This window comes from Rhinoraja longicauda, chromosome 25 (assembly GCF_053455715.1).
Source record: "Rhinoraja longicauda isolate Sanriku21f chromosome 25, sRhiLon1.1, whole genome shotgun sequence".
NCBI classification, from domain to species: domain Eukaryota; kingdom Metazoa; phylum Chordata; class Chondrichthyes; order Rajiformes; family Arhynchobatidae; genus Rhinoraja; species Rhinoraja longicauda.
The window spans coordinates 2,482,704-2,502,014 of NC_135977.1; the positions used below are offsets into that span (position 1 = coordinate 2,482,704).

The following is a 19,311-nucleotide window of genomic DNA, read 5'->3' on the forward strand; positions in this document are numbered from 1 at the left end:
GCACTACTCTCTGCAGGGCCATCCTGTCCTCGGCAGAGCTGTTCCCAAACCAGACTGTAATGTTGCCGGACAGGATGCTCTCTACAGCCCCAGAGTAGAAGCAATGAAGGATCCTCAGCGACACTCTGAATTTCCTCAGTTGTCTAAGGTGGTAAAGGCGCTGCTTAGCCTTACCCACCAGTGCGGCAATGTGCGTTGCCCACGTCAGATCCTCTGCGATGCGGACTCCCAAGTATTTGAAACTGCTCACCCTATCCACAATAGACCCATTTATCTCCAGTGGCGTGTACGTCCTTGGATGTTTAGCCCTTCTGAAGTCCACAATCAGCTCCTTTGTTTTAGTGACATTCAAGAGGAGGCTATTGTCCTGACACCAGAGTGCCAGATCAGCCACCTCCTCCCGGTAGGCCTTCTCATCGTTGTTGGAGATCCGGCCCACCACCACAGTGTCATCAGCAAACTTGATGATGGAGTTTGAGCTGAACCTGGCCCTACAGTCATGTGTGTACAGGGAGTACAGTAGGGGGCTAAGGACTCAGCCCTGGGGGGATCCTATGTTCAGGGTGAGGGAGCTAGATGTGTGTTCCCCCATCCTGACTACTTGGGGCCTGGCAGTGAGAAAGTCCAGGACCCAGGCACACAGAGGGGTGCTAAGCCCCAGTTCCAGCAGCTTCTCAACCAGTCTGCTGGGGACTATTGTGTTGAATGCTGAACTAAAGTCAATGAACAGCATCCTCACATAGCCCCCCTGGCTGTCCAGATGAGAGAGAGCGGTGTGTAGAACCTGGGAGACCGCATCATCCGTGGACCTGTTCGGACGGTATGCGAACTGTAGTGGGTCCATGTTGCGAGGAAGGAGGGCGCAGATGTGCTTCTTGACTAGCCTCTCAAAGCATTTCATGACAACCGAGGTGAGGGCCACCGGTCGGTAGTCATTTAAACACGCTGGAGAGGCATTCTTTGGCACCGGTACAATGATGGATCTTTTGAAGCATGCAGGGACCACGGACTTTGCCAAGGAGAGGTTGAATATTGTGGTGAGCACTGGAGCAAGCTGAGTAGCACAAGACTTTAGTACTCGCCCAGATATACCATCTGGGCCTCCAGCTTTCCTCGTGTTCACACGCGTCAGAGCCCACCTCACCTCATGCTCGGACACCGATAATGTGTGCACATCCCCGGCGGTGGATCCCCCTCCAGCCTCGCTAGCCAGCGCCCCTTCGGTGCTGTTTTTAGACGGCGAGCTGGTGGTGTTACCCGTCTCAAACCGTGCGTAAAAAGAGTTCAGGTCATCAGCTAAGGAGGAGCCGGCACTTCCGGTTGAGGGGGTGCTGGACCTGTAGCTAGTTATAGTCCGTAGCCCCTGCCAAAGGCGCCTGGTGTCCTGCTGCTCCATCTGTGACTCCATCTTGTCCCGGTACCTCCTTTTTGCATCCTTCACTGCCCTTCGCAGTCGGTAGGACTCTCCCTTGTAGTCGTCCATGTTGCCGGATGCCAGGCCGGAGTTGTAAGCAGCGGTGCGAGCATTCAAGGCCACGCGAATAGACCTGTCCACCCAGGGTTTTTGGTTAGGGAAGATACTGACCCTTACCGTGGGGATGATGGTATCGGCTATTGTGGCAATGAAGTCCGTAACCGCTTCCGCAAACTCATTTACGTCTCTGGAACTTTCTTGGAACATGTTCCAGTCGACTTCACTCAGTGCATCCTGCAGCATGGCCTCTGAATGGTCAGCCCACCGCTTTACGTCCCTCGTCACTGTCGCTTCCCGTACTATCCGTTGTTTGTACTCCGGCAGCAGGAAAATGGCAGCGTGGTCAGATTTCCCAAAAGGAGGGAGAGAAATGGCCTTGTAGCCTTTCCTGAACGGCGTGTAGCAGTGGTCCAAAGTTCTTTCCCCCCCTGGTGACACACGTGATGTGTTGGTAGAAGTTGGGCATGACCTTTTTGAGATTTCCCCTATTGAAGTCTCCAGCCACCAGCACTGCCGCATCAGGGTTCTTGTTTTGGTGTTGACACAACACATCGTGTAGGGTGGACAGTGCCACGTCGGTGTCCGCATGCGGTGGGATATAGACGGCTGTGATGATCACCGAGCTGAACTCCCGGGGTAGGTAGAATGGTCGGCATAGGATAGTTAGATGTTCCAGGTCCGGCGAGCAGGAACGAGAAAGCGTCTTAATATTTCCAGGATTACACCAGTTATTATTGGTCAAGAAGCAGACTCCTCCGCCCTTGGATTTCCCGGATTCTTCCGTTCTGTCCGCCCGGAAAACATTGAAGGACTCGGATGGGCAGATCACCTGGTCAGGCACCAGCGGGGTCAGCCATGTTTCGGTCAGACAAAGGATGTTACAGTTCTTTATGTCCCTCTGGAATCTGATCCTTGCTGGTTTGCACGAAAGGGCACAAAGTGCTGGAGCAACTCAGTGGGTCAGGCATCATCTCTAGAGAATATAGGCAGGTGACGATTTGGGTTGTCCCGACCCAACACCCCACCAATCTAAGTTCTCCAGCGATGCTGCCTGACCCCACTGTGTTACTCCAGTACTTGTCTTTGTAAGTCTAGCTTGTAAAATGGATACTCATTTCCATGACAACATAAAGTACATAGATACAGTTGTGTGTAGCAGGTCTATAATAACTTGGTGATTATAACTTTGGGAAATTATTTACAAACCCTCCAGACAAAACTTTAACAATATTTGAAGTATTTTACGCAGTTCTGATCACTGGAAACATGTGGATGATGTGGAGAGAGTATGGAGGTTTTCCAGGATGATACCTGGATTAGCTGCAGTGTTAGTGTGAATCATGGATAGAGTTGACAGAATAGGGCCAAATGGACAGTAGACTGGGCCAAATGGCCTCCTCCAGCACCTATTTTCTATGTTTCTATGTAACCTTCTTCCTAGGATGGAAAAATCAAAGACTAGAGGGCATAGCTTTAAGGTGAGATGCACAAAGTTTAAAGCAGATGTGCTGGGCTAGTTATGTTGCATAGAGGGGACTGCGTGTCTTGAATGTGCTGCCAGGGGTGGTGGTTGAAATAGATGCGATAGGTGGCATTTAAGAGACTTTTAGATAGGCACATAGATATGCAGGGAATGGAGGGATGTGGATTATGTGTAGGCAGTCAGGAGTTGGTTTTAGCATCATATTTGGAACAGACATTATGGGTTGAAGGGCCTGTTCTTCTTGCTGTTCCATGTTCTACAAAAGACAGTCAGGAGAAAATTGTTATATTGTATCTGATCTCCTGGGTTTAACGCAACCAAACCAATTGAAGTTGATTGTGTTTTCAATTCAGGTACTGTGGATCCATCCTTGAAAGAGCAGAATGAAGAACAGATACGGTCAAAGGCTCAGCGGCATCTTGAAGACCAGCTCAAACAGTACAGAGTGCAAAGGCATCAGCAAAGAGTGAGTCTATCTGCAGGGAGACGGGTCGTGGGGTTTCCTGTTTGCAAGTTGGTGCAGCTGGTAGAACCGCTGCCTCAGCGCCAAAACACCCAGCTTCAATCCTAACCACAGGTGCTGTCTGTGTGGAGTTTGCACGTTCTCCCTGTTACTGCATGGATTTCCTTCAGGCACAGCTCCAGTTTCCTCCTGCCTCTCAAAGACGTGTGGATTTGTAGGTTGTTTGGCACTGTAAATTGCCCCCAGTGTGTAGGGAGTTGATGAAGTGGGATAACATAGAATTAGTGTGAACGGGAGATCAATGTTCAACATGGACTCGGTGGGCCGAAGGGCCTGTTTCCATGCTGTAAACTAAACTACTTGATTGTAATTCAGTTGTAGTAATGCAGTATTAACCTAGTTCACTAATGGCACGGGTCAACCTCAATGTTTTGACTTCAAGATTCAAGATAGCTTTATTGTCATTCAAATTGGACGAAATTCAGTCACCCACAGTCCAACAACAAAAGCATCAAAATAGGCATTAAAATTACACAACCCCCAAAACACACAAAAGAAACATCCATCAAGAAAACATCCATCACAGTGAGTCTCCTCCAGTCCTCTCCTCACTGTGATGGAAGGCCACAATGTCTTTTCCCTTCTCCTGCTGTCCTCTCCCGCAGTCAGGCTGTTGTGGTTGCAGGCCGCGCTGGACGGTCCGCAAGGCGAGTCGCAGCCGCTCCCGCAGCCTCCGAAGACGGCCGGCTCCGCCGATGATAAGTCGATCCGGGGCGGGCGAACACGCTGTCGCTGCCGCTGTTGCTGCACGTCGGGGCGGTCGTGGCTCCCGACATTGAAGCCCCCGCCCAGCAGAGAAATATCCCGCGGCCTATCTTAGGCCGCGCCGGACGGTGAAATGTCCGCGACCCAAGCCCCGCGATCCGGGGCAGGCGAACACGCTGCCGCTGCCGGAGCTCCTGATGTCGGCATCCACGCGGCCCGAGCCTAAGGCGAGTCGCAGCCGCTCCCGCAGCCTCTGAAGACGGCCGGCTCCGCTGATGGTAAGTCCGGTCCGCGGGCTCTGCGAACCGGAGCCCTGGAGGCCGCCAGCTCCAGGAGTTGGGCCGATGGTAGGCCGCAGCAGGAATGGAGACAACACCCAGAAAACAAAGGTCGGGTCTCCGTTCGGAAGGGACACATATTTACAATTTTACAGTTCCCCCCCCTCCCCTCACATACACACATAGTACACAAACACAAAAACACGACATCACAACTACAATTAAGACAAAAAAACAACAAAAACACAAAGACAAATGGACCGCAGGTAAGCCGCAGCTGCTATGGCAGCGCCGCCATTTTGGGTATATGGGTATATATAACACTTCAAGCCCCCCTCCATTTTGCAGTTGTACAGAACACGTACAGTAATCTAAGGTCTCATTTGGGTGATTGTGGAAAGTCTGAAGTTTCACAAGATCATTGGAGACATTGCCACTGTTGGACCAGAGATGGAGCCATTAGGTTGTAACACTTCAAGGGATTGTGACTAATTGAGCGCGAATGTCAAACTAATTGAGTGCGAACGTCAAACTTCACAAATGGTTCCTAATCTTTGTTCCGTTGTGCTAACTGCAATTACTCTTAGGGTTTCTATTTTGGAGCGTGAGAATAATTAATATCTGATGAGCCTCACTTGTGCGTTTCACAGAACAAATAGTGTCTTGTTGCGGACCAGTTTTGTGTAACATTGTGCCTATTTTTATTTTTCAGTCTAAAAAACCGACATCAAAAAATCAACTCTCTAGTACTTTGGACCCCGAGCTGATGTTCCATCCAGACATGCTTCCTCGTGCCAGCACCCAGGCTTTGACCAAGGAGTACAGTTTCCTGAGGACCAACGTTCCCCGAGGACCCAAAGTTGGCAGTCTGGGAATTCTCAACATTTCCAAAGATGAAAAGACTTCAAAGAGTTCCAAATCCAGCAAAATAAGGTCCCTTGCAGATTATAAAACCCAGAGTACAGACGCTGGAAGTGGTATTGGAAGATCTTCCAGCACTGAAACGTTGGGATCCCTGAAAGAAAATAGGACTGGTTCCTCCACATCGGTCATATCTGAAATAGGCTTTGCATCAGAAAGTGACAGATTGGAGATTTTATTGCACACAGAAGACAGCAGCTCTGAGGTCGATGGCTTTGAGCTTGGATCAAGGCTAGATGAGAATGAGAGTGACAGCTCTTCCTACAGCAGTGTTTCCACTGTGGCCCTCGACGGGGCTATGCCCTCGCTGCACGCTCGGCAGAAAACCACCTACACCGTAGACGGACAAGAGATTTCATCGGAGGACCTGGGGCACTTCCCTTCCATCAGGGAGGTGCTGGCGGCTGCAGCAGCTGCAACAGCAGAGCATCGCAGCGAGATGCAGCAAGTGAATGGAGCAGTGCGCAGCCGACGGGACAGCCTGTCCAGCAGGTACATGGAACCAAAGCAGCATCACGCCACAGCAGATCACAGCACATTCAAAGCTCGGTCTTTGTTGCACTATTGAATGCTGTTTGGCCCTGATCAGTCTCATAGAGTTATAGAGTGATGCAGCATGGAAACGGCCCTTCGGCCCAACTTGCCCACACCGGCCATCGTGTCCCAGCTGCACTAGTCCCACCTGCCCACGTTTGGTCCATATCCCTCCAAACCTGTCCTATCCATATACCTGTCTGACTGTTTCTTAAATGTTGGGATAGTCCCAGCCTCAATTACCTCCTCTGGCAGCTTGTTCCATACACCCACCACCCTTTGTGTGAAAAAGTTACCCCTCAGTTTCCTATTAAATCTTTTCCCCTTCACCTTAAACCTGTGTCCTCTAGTCCTTGATTCCCCTATTCTGAGCAAGAGACTCTGTGCATCTACCCGATCTATTCCCCTCATGATTTTATACACTCATACTCTCATCCATCAGCAACTTCTCTGGAGCATCGGAGGCTGGAGGTAGACCTGAGAAGTATTTAAAATTATAAAAGGCATCGATGGGGGAAAACAGTTAGAACCTTTCTTCTATTTTTAATGAAAGTTTGTCGAGTGGAAATTAAATAAAGATAGGCACAAAAAGCTGGAGTAACTCAGCGGGTCAGACAGCATCTCTGGGGAAAAGGAATAGGTGACATTTCTTCGGACTGAGTGTCGGGGGAAAGGGAAATGAGAGATATAGACGGTGATGTAGAGAGACATAGAACAAATGAAATATATGCAAAAAAGTAACGATGATAAAGGAAACAGGCCATTGTTAGCTGCGTGCTAGGTGAAAACGAAATGAAATAATGTTGATTCAGGTACGTAGCCGATTTGTATTAGACTTTGTGGGGATTATGCTATCGGCAAGACCAGTTAAGCCATGAATGGTCTTGAAATTCGCACGACATTCATTACTGCTTTGGAAATGACTATTGACAAGAACGTTATTTTCATTCTTGAAGCAGATGAACCAGTTTCCCACAAAAATGTCACAAATGACTGCACATAATTTGCAGATCGTGCATGAATTACAGATCACATGGGTTACTGTTGTTCGGTGGTACTACGTATATGTGCTCGGGTCAACTGTGTTGTAATTCTGTTCTACAGTGTTTCCGTGGGAAGCTCCGTGATCGAATCACACGAGGACCTGATGCAGATTCTTAAAGATAAAATGCGACTCGAGGGTCAACTGGAAGCTCTCTCCTCTGAAGCTAATGAGGTGAAAGTCATTACTTACGATCTGTGCTTGGCATTGGCTGCAGGAAACATTCTGCTGACAAAGATTACTGTAAAATTCACAACTGTAGATTTTGATTCACTTATTCCATGTTCATTTTAACCCTTGAACTCTTCATCGGTGCTTCCTTGTTAATGCAAACCATTGAATAATTTGACAAAGCTGGATTTCTTTGATCTGTCTGATTTATTGTTGGATCGGATAATGGAAAAAATAAATGGAAGTTGTAGCAGTTTTAAATCTCAAACTGCTGTTCAGATATCATCTTTGACATGAAGAGCGCTTGAACTGTGAATACAAGTTCATACTCTATGTTAAATTCATAAAAGCCTGCAATGACTGTCTCAAGGATGCAGAGAACAGCAAATGCAAAAATCTTGAGGAAAACATAGTGCTGGAAGAACACAGCGGGTCAGGCAGCATCTGTGGAGGGAATGGACGGGCAATGTTTTCGGTCGGGACCCTGCTTTGGACTGCTGGATTAGAAAACCATTTTCCATTTTGGGATTGGCAAAACTGCAAGCCCACAACGGCAACATTTTACACTTTGGCACTGCTGTGCATTAGTGGTATTATACATGGTATCTTGGGTTTAGGTTTATTATTATTGTCACGTGTACTGAGGTACAGTGAAGAGCTTTGTTTTTGCGTGCTATTCGATTGGATCAAATAATACGAGACATAAATGCAATCACGTCAAGCTCAAGTACAATTGGTAGAGCAAAGGGATTGAGTCTGACCCAAAACGTTGCCTGTCCATTCCCTCCACAGATGCGACCTGACCCGCCAAGTTCCTCCAACACTTTTGTTATGCTTATGTGACTTAGTTTTGAGAATCACTGCTTATCTACAATAAGCAACGAGGGAGAGATATTTGTGACAGGACATTCTACCCATCTCTGGTTGGTACCTGCAAGGTATAAATGTAAAATGTCCACCCTTTAATTAGATACTGGTGGAATCTTAAATCTTTCAAGGAAGTTGTATGTTCCTGCAGCTTTGCTGATTTTGGTGTCAATAATAATTAATTACAGGCATTAAATGTTCCACGGTAAGGATAAATAATAATCATTGCCATTCTCTTTCTGGATTGAAGGGTTTAAAGGAGAAGATGGAGCTGCAGGCCCAGTTAGCAGCATTAAACGCCCGGCTACAGGCACAGGAGGAGCAGAGCGTGCTCAGTGATCAGAGGCAAAGCACGTTGAACTCTGAAGTGAGCACCTTGCGTCAGACGTACTCCAGTCTCGAGCAGGCCATGGCCGAGCTTCAGACCAACCTGGAGGCCAAGAACGCCGCTCTAGCTGGGCTGAACACCGACCTGCAGGTGGCTGAGGTGCAGTACCAGAGACTGCTGGGGAAGGTCGAGGAGATGCAGCATGCAATTCTGAGCAGAGATAACTCCGGTACGTTGTTGTGAATGTGTAGGAAGGAACTGCAAATGCTGGTTTACGCCAAAGATAGGCACAAAATGCTGGAGTAACTCAGCGGGACAGGCAGCATTTCTAGGGAGAAGGAATGGGTGACGTTTCGGGTCAAGACCCTTCTACAGATTGAAACGTCACCCATTTTGTGTCTATGCTGTTGTGAATGAGAGTTGTGCACTTACCAGTATTAATGGTTGATTTGGGAGCCATAGTATTTTGTTCCATTTTACATTTTGTTTTACATTTTGTTGAATCTCCAGACGGACATGACTGATACATGTATTCTAAATAACTTTGTCAATGTTATGGGGTTCTGTTAAATTTACCAGTATTTTAAAACTATTATTAGAATGCACGGCAGACCGCTGTGGAGAGGGAAACGGTGATAATGCTTCACATTAGTGACCGTACAATTTTAGTTGAGTTCTGAGACACAGCGTGGAAACAGGTCACTGAGTCCAGGCCGACTATTGATCACTCGTTCACACTAGTTCTACATTTTCCTACTTGTCCTCTTCCCCACCGGCTAAGCACAATTTTAGAGACCAGTTAACCTACAAACCTGCATGTCTTTGGGATAGGGGAGGAAACTGGAAGAAACCCACACGGTCACGGAGAACGTCCAAACTCCACACAGACAACACACGAGGTCGGGATCAAACTTAGTCTGTGGCACTGTGAGGCAGCAGCTCTACCAGCTGTGCCACTGTGCCACCCTAGTCACTTTGTTTTAGTTAAGTAATTATTTTATTTCCCCTCATCTTGTTCAATTATGAGTTCCTGTACGTTGCATTTTAAATTTTCTTTTCACAAAATGTTGTGAACTTGCGTACGGCCTATCCAACTGCGTTTTGTATCTTGTTCCAGTTCAGGCTGCGCGGCAACAAATGGCCGTCCTACAGAACCAGTTGCTCCAGGCACAGCTGGAGCGTTCCACACTGACCAGCCAGCTCAAGGCTTCCCGCTCTGAGATAACCTCCCTGCAGCAGGTCAGGCAGTGGTACCAACAGCAACTCACCGTGGCGCAGGAGGCAAGGGTCCGCTTACAGAGTGAAATGGCCAACTTGCAGGTATGGCACACAGTCAATCTTGCTGCATTGTGCATCTGCTGGGGCTCCTCAGCTTCCAATGGGGTTCCATTCCAAGAAACCCACCGGAAACCGAAAGTATTGTAAGTCGAAATGCATTGAATACGTGCGATCACGTGGCCGGAAGCGAGCGGCGGCTCGCTACGGGTCACTACCGTTTGCATCATCGCAAAGTCGAACTATCGCAAGTCCAAACATCGTAAGCCGGGGAGCACCTGTATTTTCCATTTGGAGGAAATGTGTCTCAGAGAAATGGGCAGAAGAGATGAGTTTCCAAGAACGTTCTGACAACGCTTTGCACACCACCATTCCCGGATTCCTTTTTATCGGGGAATTTTATTCTAGGTTTAATATTGTCATGTGTATTGAGGTACAGTGAAAAGCATTGTTTTGTATGCTATCCAAACAGATCAGATAATAAGGTACATAAATACAATCAAGTCAAACTCAAGTACAACAGGTAGAGCAAAGGGAGTGAAGAATATAGTTCACAGCATTGTAGCGTATCAGTTCCACAAAGTCCAATGTCCGCAATGGGGTAGAGGTGAATCGGACAGCACCCTAGCTTATGGAAGGACCGTTCAGAAGCTTGATAGCAGAGGGGAAGAAGCTGTTCCTGAGTTTGGTGGTGGAGGCTTTCAGGGTTAGTGTTGATCCACGATGTGTAACGATGATCCACACATGACTTTATTTTAACACAACAGGCTGGCCACATGACTCAGGCTGCAGTGCTGGAGCACCTGAAGATTGAGAATGTGTCTTTATCTCAGCAACTCTCGGAGTCCCAGCACAGATCCATCAAGGAAAAGGAGCGCATCGCAATCCACTTGCAAAATATTGAGGTAATAACTAAAGGCGATCATTGATGATTGTGAGGAATGGAGTTACTTGCAAAGAGGATAACTTCCAAAGTTTAGTGTGATCCTATTTAAAAAAATAAATGAGTGCATTAGATCTGTGAAAGGTTGAGTTGATTGATTCAGCAGCGCAGCTTGGAAATAGGCTTGTAGCTGACCGTTCTGCTTTTGTAAATTTGCGTCATTGAAATTGCCCTGTTTTCATGCTAATTTGCTGCTCCATACACCCACCACCTGATCTGTTCAAAGCAGTAATGTGGTGACCATTTTAATATGGTGACCACTTACCCCAAAATAAGGAACCTAATAAGGAACCTCAACCAATCTCTTGTGCAGCTACATTATGTTGGAGAATGGATTGTAAATGCTCTCCTACCCCCTTTGTGTTTTAAAGCTATTGTTGCTGACAGAGCCTGGTGTTTGTCATTGCGGTGTGATCATTCTTGGATGATTTTGTACTTGAACCTCGGTTAATATAAACAGTTCCATGTGAAATAGGATCCAGAAAATCTGCATTGTTAAGGCAGCGATTGATTGTGATTTATTTGGGTGTTTAAGCACAGAATGTCCCCCCAATAGGTTGACATGTTGGACCAAGAGAAGGCTTTTCACCAGATCCAAGAGGCAAAAGCAATGGTGGAAGATGATCTGTCGAGGAAACTGGAAGAGTTTGAGGAAGAGCACGAGCATCTTCAGAAGATGGCCAACTCTGCCTCGGCATTGGAACGAGAGCTCGAGGAGGTAAGGAGACACTCGTGCATAAAAGTGTTTACTTCCTTTTGGGGAAAAGTGTGTGTTTGCTGAACAAACAATGGCAACAAAGGCAAGGATGATGTTGAAACAGACTTTCACAGGGCATTTGGCAAAGTGCCTTATAATATATTCACTTAAAAAAATTAAAGCTTCCAGGCTTAAAACAGCGGAGAGCTCCTGGATAAATTAACTCGGGAACAGAAAACAAGGTAAACGGTTTTTGTTCTGGAGTAGAGAGATGCGTACAGTGGTGTTGGGGTCAATATTAGGGACCATTTGCAGCTTTCTGATGGGGCAATTGAAAGATGGGATGGTTCCAGTTGGGGACCAAAATTCTGGAATGCATTGAGATAAATAGTAACAGACCTTAGAAGGCCCTAGAGAATGGTAAAATAGATAAACGTGTGACCGATTAAAATTTTTACCTATTAAAGTGTCGCAAAACATTTTAGTAGGCAATAGACAATAGACAATAGGTGCAGGAGGAGGCCATTCGGCCCTTCGAGCCAGCACCGCCATTCAATGTGATCATGGCTGATCATTCTCAATCAGTACCCCGTTCCTGCCTTCTCCCCATACCCCCTGGTATGTCTGCCCTATCCTTAAGAGCTCTATCTAGCTCTCTCTTGAATGCATTCAGAGAATTAGCCTCCATTGCCTTCTGAGGCAGAGAATTCCACAGCTTCACAACTCTCTGACTGAAAAAGTTTTTCCTCATCTCAGTTCTAAATGGCCTACCCCTTATTCTTAAACTGTGGCCCCTTGTTCTGGACTCCCCCAACATTGGGAACATGTTTCCTGCCTCTTACGTATCCAACCCCTTAATAATCTTATACGTTTCGATAAGATCTCCTCTCATCCTTCTAAATTCCAGTGTATACAAGCCTAGTCGCTCCAGTCTTTCAACATATGACAGTCCCGCCATTCCGGGAATTAACCTAGTAAACCTACGGGCAGCGAGTGGTGAGGCAATATGAAATAAGTGGGGAAAATTTGAAAGTTTTACAAATTCATTTTGGGATCACGGCGTGGTTGGCATTATTGTCCATCCGTAATTACCCCTGAGGTGATGATCACTGATGCCTAGAACAAGGCAGTCCATAGCGTGAAGCCATTGCAATAATGATGTTGGGTAGGATGTTTTGACCATGGGGCTTCCCCTTGGTATGTCTGCCTTATCAACAGCACATGACCGACCCATGATTAATGATAGGGGAGGATATAAAATGCTGGAGTAACTCAGCGGGTCAGGCAGCATCTCTGGAGAGAAGGAATAGGTGAAGTTCTGGTTCGAGACCCTTCTTCAGACTTGACTAAAGGTGTTGTCTATCAGGTGTGTTTCCATGAGGACCACCATTGCTTGATTAACCTGATGCACTGTTCTCCCAATTTGGACAGCGTTCCTCGAATATCTGTGGGATAGACTTTGTACGGTTGAATGGGCTTGAATATTCCGTCTGGTTTTTATTCTTTGTGTTTCGCCGCGCCTGTTATAGTACGACTGAGTGGCTTGTGCGGGCATTTCAGGGGCCTTTTGAGAGATGACCACAAAGATAGGTCATGCTGGGTAACGATGCAGATTGTTTACCTTGATGGGCATTGCAGAACCTGATGGGTTGTTACCACAATATGTCATTTTGTTTATCATCACAAATGATTAGTTCAAGTTCTAGATTGTTAACTAAATTTAAATATAATTAGTAAAATGTTGGGATTTAATCTCTGGATTGTCAGACTAAATTTAGGAATTATTACTTTGGTTGTTTAACTGTTGCCAGACAGATGTACTCATTTGGTGACTTATTAAAATTGTTGCATTTATTATTTTATCACATGCCTATTGAGCTGTTGCAAATAAGAAATTCATTGTTCCGTTTTGGTACATTTGCCAATAAAACACTCTTGATATCTTTTATATATGTCCTCTCTTCAGGTTAAGCTGACTTTGCATCAGCGAGAACTCCAACTAGAAAGCCTGCAACAGGAGCAAATGGATCTTCTGAGACAGCTTACTGACACCCAAGAGGCCTTGCACATCAAGGACATATCCTTGAACGAATTGCAGGCGCGTTTTGACGAGCTGGAGACCCGCCTAGTGGAGATTCAGACAGAAACAAATGCCAAAGATGAAGCCATCCAGTTCTTGCAAAATGAGAAGATTGTCCTGGAAGTGGCCTTGCAAACTGGGAAGATGGATAGAGGAGCGCTGGAGGAAGGAACCAAAAGGCTTGAGGAGGGAACGGAGGCGGTGTCTGAAATACTCGAGCAACTGCGTCAAGAAGTTGCCGTCAAGACTGGGCAGGTAATTGGGATTTAGCGGCTCTTTGATAAGCCATGTTTGGACAATTTAAGAAAGATTTTACCTTTTGAGAAGTAATTTATAACAAGTTGTCCCTTCCTCTATTTAATTGACTTTTTTGGCCCTAGATTATATGAAGATAGTATATAAATCTGCTTGTCCTACAATGATTTTTTTTTTGTGTTGAACACTCCAAATGCGATTCAAGCATTAGAATGGAGGTTGCAGTAAGTTTGCGGTGAGGCCAGAGAAGAATTTGCACCAAAGCATGAGGAAAGTAGCTCTTCAGGTATCCGAGAGCTTGTCTGTATGTATTCTGCTCAGGCCTCAACCAACGCGGGTCAGAACTCTGACTGAAAGTGTTGGATGAGCTGGTTTACTGAAAGTGATGGATGGGAGGTCTGGAACAATTGACTCTGGAAGAGAGAAACTCTTTATCAGGGTTTGATTAGTAAGGGTGTCAAAGGTTAGGGGGAGAAGGCAGGAGAATGGAGTTGAGAGCGATAGATGGATCAGCCATGAGTGAACGGCGGAGTAGACTCGATGGGCGGAATGGCCTAATTGCTCCCATGACCTATGAGTGACCTAGGGGGCAGAGAAGGAGTGAAGGTAGAAATGGGCTTTCTTGGTCATAATCATACTGCACAGAAACAGGCCCTTCGGCCCAGTACATCCATGCTGGCCTTTTTGTTTATCTGCACCAATCCCATTTGCCCACCTTGGTACCATATTCTTCTAAGCCTTGCATATTCACACGTATGTCTACATTTTTATTAAGTGATTGTGTGTGATTTTGTGCTGGAGATAACCAAGTTGCTGCGCATGCAATTTTGCATTTCTTTTTAAAATCTGGATTATTGTCCCTTATTAGTATTTTATGCTGCACGTTTGTACTGCAATTCATTTACTCTTTACAGGTGGAAAATATGCAACAAGAGAACGCCAGCTTTAAGAAACAGACGCAGAAACTGAAGGAACAGCTTGTTCAACAGAAGGTAAATGTTGTAACAATTTGTACGATGTAGTGCTTGCTGCCTGTCTCACAATGTACACCGGTTCCTCTAACCCGAGGGGTCAGAGCAATGATCTGTTTGGGCTAATGGCACGTTTTCCTTCAGGTAATGGTGGAGGCGTATAGGCGTGATGCAAATTCGAAGGACCAGCTAATCAATGAGTTGAAATCGGTGAAGAAGAAGCTGGAGGTGGCGGTGAAGGAGTTGAAGCAAGAAGTTGTTGGGCTGCAGACGGACAAAAGATCAGCACTCAACGAACATGTGCGGTTGCAAAAGGAGATCTCCCGTGTCCACCAACAAATGACCGACCTGGAAAGCCAGCTTCAGTCGGCTCAGGAAGAACGCGATGAGCTGAACACTGAGCTACAGGTAAAGAGTCACCTGTCCATCTCAAAGATGGACACAGTGCTGGAGTAACTCAGCGGGTCAGGCAGCATCTGTGGAGAACATGGATAGGTGACGTTTCACAGAGTGCTGGAGTAACTCAGCGGGTCAGGCAGCATCTCTGGAGAACATGGATAGGTGACGCTTCAAGTCGGAATCCTTTTTCAGACTGAAAGTGGTAGGAAGGGGAATGGAGAGAGAACTGGAGGCGAGAAAATGTCTCAAGACGTACAGGTTTGTAGATTAATTGGCTTCGATAAAAATTGTAAAATGTCCCTACTGTGTAGGATAGTGCTAGTGTACAGGGATCACTGGTCGCCGTGGACTCGTTGGGCTGAATGGGCACTGTATCTCTAAACTAAAAGACCATTACATATCAGAGCTGGCAATCGATGACCTCGGGCAAGGTGGTGCCTTGGTAGGCCAATTGTTGGCTAGGGAAGGTGTGATCTCCTTTATTATTTAAGAGTAAATTGGATAGATATATGGATAAGAGGGGATTAGAGGGTTATGGTCTGAGTGCAGGTAGATGAGACTAGGTCAGGGAGAGTGGTCGGCGTGGACTGGTAGGGCCGAACGGGCCTGTTTCCGTGCTGTAGTTGTTATATGGTTATATGGTTATATGGATACATTGTTGTGAACTGAGTAAACGACTAGGGTGGGGGGTTGGGGGGGGGGGGGGGTGTTAGTAGAAGTTACTTAAAATTAGAGAATTTAAAGTTCACACCACTGGATTGTAAGCTAACCAAGCAAAGTATGAGGTGCTATTCCTCCAATTTGCGTGTGACCTCACTCTGGCAATGGGGGAGGCCCAGGACAGAAAGGTCAGTATGGGAATGGGAATTAAAATGGCTAGCAACCGGGAGTTTGAGGAAGTTTGTTTTAGAGATACAGCACGGAACAGACTCCAAATGTTCGATCAATTTTCAGCCGTGGATGAAAAGGTTGGGAGCAGCTGCTTTAACATGTTTATCAATAAACTGAAGACGGACACAAAAAGCTGGAATAACTCAGCGGGACAGGCAGCATCTCTGGAGAGAAGGAATGGGTGACGTTTTGGGTCTAAACCCTTCGAACTAGTTTGGGATAAGGGAAACGAGAGATAAAGACAATGATGTAGAGAGATAAAGAACAATGAATGAAAGATATGCAAAAAAGTAACGATGATAAAGGAAACATGCCATTGTTAGCTGTTGGGTAAAAACAAGAAGCTAGTGCGACTTGAGTGGGGGAGGGATAGCGAGAGAGGGAATGCCTGGGGCTACCTGGTTAGAGAAATCAATATTCATACCACTGGGCTGTAAGCTGTCCAAGCAAAATATGAGATGCTGTTCCTGAAATTTGCATTTAGCCTCACTCAGACAATAGAGGTGACCTAGGACAGAAAGGTCTGTGTGGGAATGGGAAGGAGAATTAAAGTGTTTAGCAACCGGGAGATCAATAAACTGACCTTGTAGGTAGACACAAAATGCTGGAGTAACTCAGCGGGTCAGGCAGCATCTCGGGAGAGAAGGAATGGGTGACGTTTCGGGTCGAGACCCTTCTTCAGACTGATGTCAGGGGAGGGGGCGGGACAAATGTCTGACCTTGTTTAATGTCAGTGCTTTTACCAACAATCAAACCTGTCCTGCTTTACTTTCCAACAGGCGCTGCAGTTTGACAGGAGCCAGCTGGTCTCAGTCTCTCAAGAGAATGAAGTGCTTCAGAAGCAAGTAGAGCAGATGCAGGAAGAAACTAAAAAGTGAGGAAAGATTGTTTAAAAGATTCTTTTTTACAAATATATTCAATCGCACATATATTTACAAAATTAACATTTGGGCAGCAATAGCAAATTTGGCACTTTTTGATTTTGGACTTCCTAATAACTCCGATGTCTAGTTTTACTTGCATAATTAGAGTTGGAATCATGGAGTCACACAGCACGGCAACAGGCCCTTCAGCCCAACTCATCCATGTCAATCCAAAATGCCCCATTTAACCTAGTCTCATTAGGCCCATATCCCCCTAAACCTTTCCTATCCATGTACCTGTCAAAATATCTTTTAAATGTTAAAGTACCTGCCTCAACTGTTTCTCTGGCAGCTCGTTCCATTCAAAAACCCACCACTCTTTGTGGAAAAAGTTGCTAAAACATAATTTTCTTGAGTTTGACTTGATTATATGATATATCTGATCTGTTGGATAGCATGCAAAACAAAGCTTTTCATTGTATATCTGTGCACTTGACAATAATGAGTAATAAAAACATATCTTTTTACTCAAGCTTTTAACTGATTTTACTTTGTTCTTTTATATTCCCAATTTTACATTTATAGTGTTATATATATCTTTGCTTTGTATGGCTATGTCCTTACTGTTGAAAAATTGTATGTTTTGTGGAAAACACTTTGGGCTGCATTGAATTGCATGAAAAGTGCTATTTAAAAAAAAGTTATTATTAAATCTAAACCTAACTCTTATTCCTATTTGTATCCCCTTTGGGAGCTACAAATAAAGAACTCTTGGGTTCAGAAGATGAGCTTCATTTTCCAGAATGTGTTTAACTTGTGTTTTCTCCCCCAGAGGCATCTCTGAGCAGAAGACCCGCATGAAGAAGCTGGGCACCGATCTCACCACTGCCCAGAAAGAAATGAAAGTCAAGCATAAAGCTTATGAAAACGCCGTGGGCATCCTGAGCCGCCGCCTCCAGGAAGCCCTGGCAGCAAAGGAGACTGCCGAGACCGAGCTCAGCAAGCTGAAACATCAGGTCGTAGAGGACGGAGGCAATCACTTCCTGCAAGTATGTCGTCCTTTCTGAATACCATTTATGCTTTTAGAAACAAGGGATACAGAGTGCTAGAGTAACTCAGCGGGTCTGGCAGCATTTCTGGAGAACATGGATAGGTGACGTTTCACAGAGTGCTGGAATAACTCAGCGGGTCAGGCAGCATCTGTGGAGAACATGGATAGGTGATGTTTCACAGAGTGCTGGAGTAACTCAGCAGGTCAGGCAGCATCTCTGGAGAACATGGATGGGTGACGTTTCGAGTGACCCATCTTCAGTCCCGACTCGAAACGTCACCTATCCATGTTCTCCAGAGATGCTGGCTGACCTGCTGAGTTACTCCAGCACTCTGTGAAACGTCACCTATCCATGTTCTCCAGAGATGCTGGCTGACCTGCTGAGTTACTCCAGCACTCTGTGAAACGTCACCTATCCATGTTCCCCAGAGATGTTGGCTGTATAACAGCATCCACAGTACCTTGTGCCTGCCACTTGTGCTTTGCTAGTTTAGTTTAGAGATACTGCATGGAAACAGCCCGTTCACCCTGATCATTGTTCACCCATTTTCACCAGTTCTATGTTATCCCACTTTCTTGTCCACTCCCAACACACTAGAGATCATTTAGAGGCCGTTTAACCTACAAGCCCGCATGTCTTTGGGATGTGGAAGGAAACATGAGCACCCGGTGGAAACCCACGTGGTCACAGGGAGAACGTGCAAACTCCATTCAGACAGTACCCAAGGTCAGGATTGAATCCAGAGGTGTACAGCAGAAAATCTACCAGCTGTGCCACCATCCATGCCGACCAAGATGTCCCATTTGCCAGTGGTTGGCACTGATCCCTCTAAACCTTTCCTATCCATATTTTGGAAAATATTGTAGGGAAAATAACTGTGTTGCGAGCCTGTTCTTAACCTCTTTTGGCAGTTTTTATAACCGGATTTTCTATAACATATTTATGAGGAACAAGTCTATTGTGTTACAGTAGTATTACCTACTGGGTAGGTTGGCAGTCTTTCTTGAATCATGCTGTGAAGCCACTCCACACCTTGTCCTTTGTCAACAGGAGCAGGTTCAGGCTTTGCAGCACGAGCTGCAGGCAGTAAACCACAGCAAGAGCATCCTGGAGAAGGAGCTGCAAGAGGTCATCTCTGTCACCACCCAGGAACTGGAGGATTACCGAGAGAAGGTGCTGGAGCTAGAGGATGAGGTAAACACCGAATTATTCACCTGGCGTGTGCCTGACCCTCGATCCAACTCTGGGATTTCATTTCACGCAGTTTATTCAGGCACCTGGCAATTTACCTGTGTTTGATTTATGCATTTTTGAAATAACGCTCTTATTTAATTAATATCAAAACCTGATTTACACACTGTACCTTTGAAATAATGCGCTCAAATTTAATCGCGTATGCTTAATTTATGCATTGTTAAATTACGCGCTGCTTTTCGGGAACTTAACCCCCGCATAACCCCCTGTACTGTATCAAGATTGTTACACTTTATAACTGAAACTCTTGCATTGATAAGAAAGTTAGTTTGAAATGGAATCTGACTCCCCCCCCCCCTCACTGC

General features: G+C 46.0%; 1 protein-coding gene across 6 annotated transcripts in view; it reads left to right on the forward strand.

Annotated features, from left to right (window-relative positions):
• The window catches only part of golga3 (golgin A3), a 51,099-nt gene that overhangs the window by 19,138 nt on the left and 12,650 nt on the right, over positions 1 to 19,311 (forward strand). For all 6 annotated transcript variants that reach the window (XM_078421915.1, XM_078421914.1, XM_078421916.1 and 3 more), the window contains 13 exons: positions 3,311 to 3,423; positions 5,176 to 5,876; positions 7,023 to 7,134; positions 8,249 to 8,555; positions 9,444 to 9,646; positions 10,369 to 10,506; positions 11,101 to 11,262; positions 13,208 to 13,576; positions 14,491 to 14,568; positions 14,692 to 14,955; positions 16,617 to 16,711; positions 17,533 to 17,749; positions 18,803 to 18,946. In XM_078421915.1, coding sequence (XP_078278041.1) covers positions 3,311 to 3,423; positions 5,176 to 5,876; positions 7,023 to 7,134; positions 8,249 to 8,555; positions 9,444 to 9,646; positions 10,369 to 10,506; positions 11,101 to 11,262; positions 13,208 to 13,576; positions 14,491 to 14,568; positions 14,692 to 14,955; positions 16,617 to 16,711; positions 17,533 to 17,749; positions 18,803 to 18,946 — 2,903 coding nt within the window. The remainder of the gene's footprint in view (positions 1 to 3,310; positions 3,424 to 5,175; positions 5,877 to 7,022; positions 7,135 to 8,248; positions 8,556 to 9,443; positions 9,647 to 10,368; positions 10,507 to 11,100; positions 11,263 to 13,207; positions 13,577 to 14,490; positions 14,569 to 14,691; positions 14,956 to 16,616; positions 16,712 to 17,532; positions 17,750 to 18,802; positions 18,947 to 19,311) is intronic.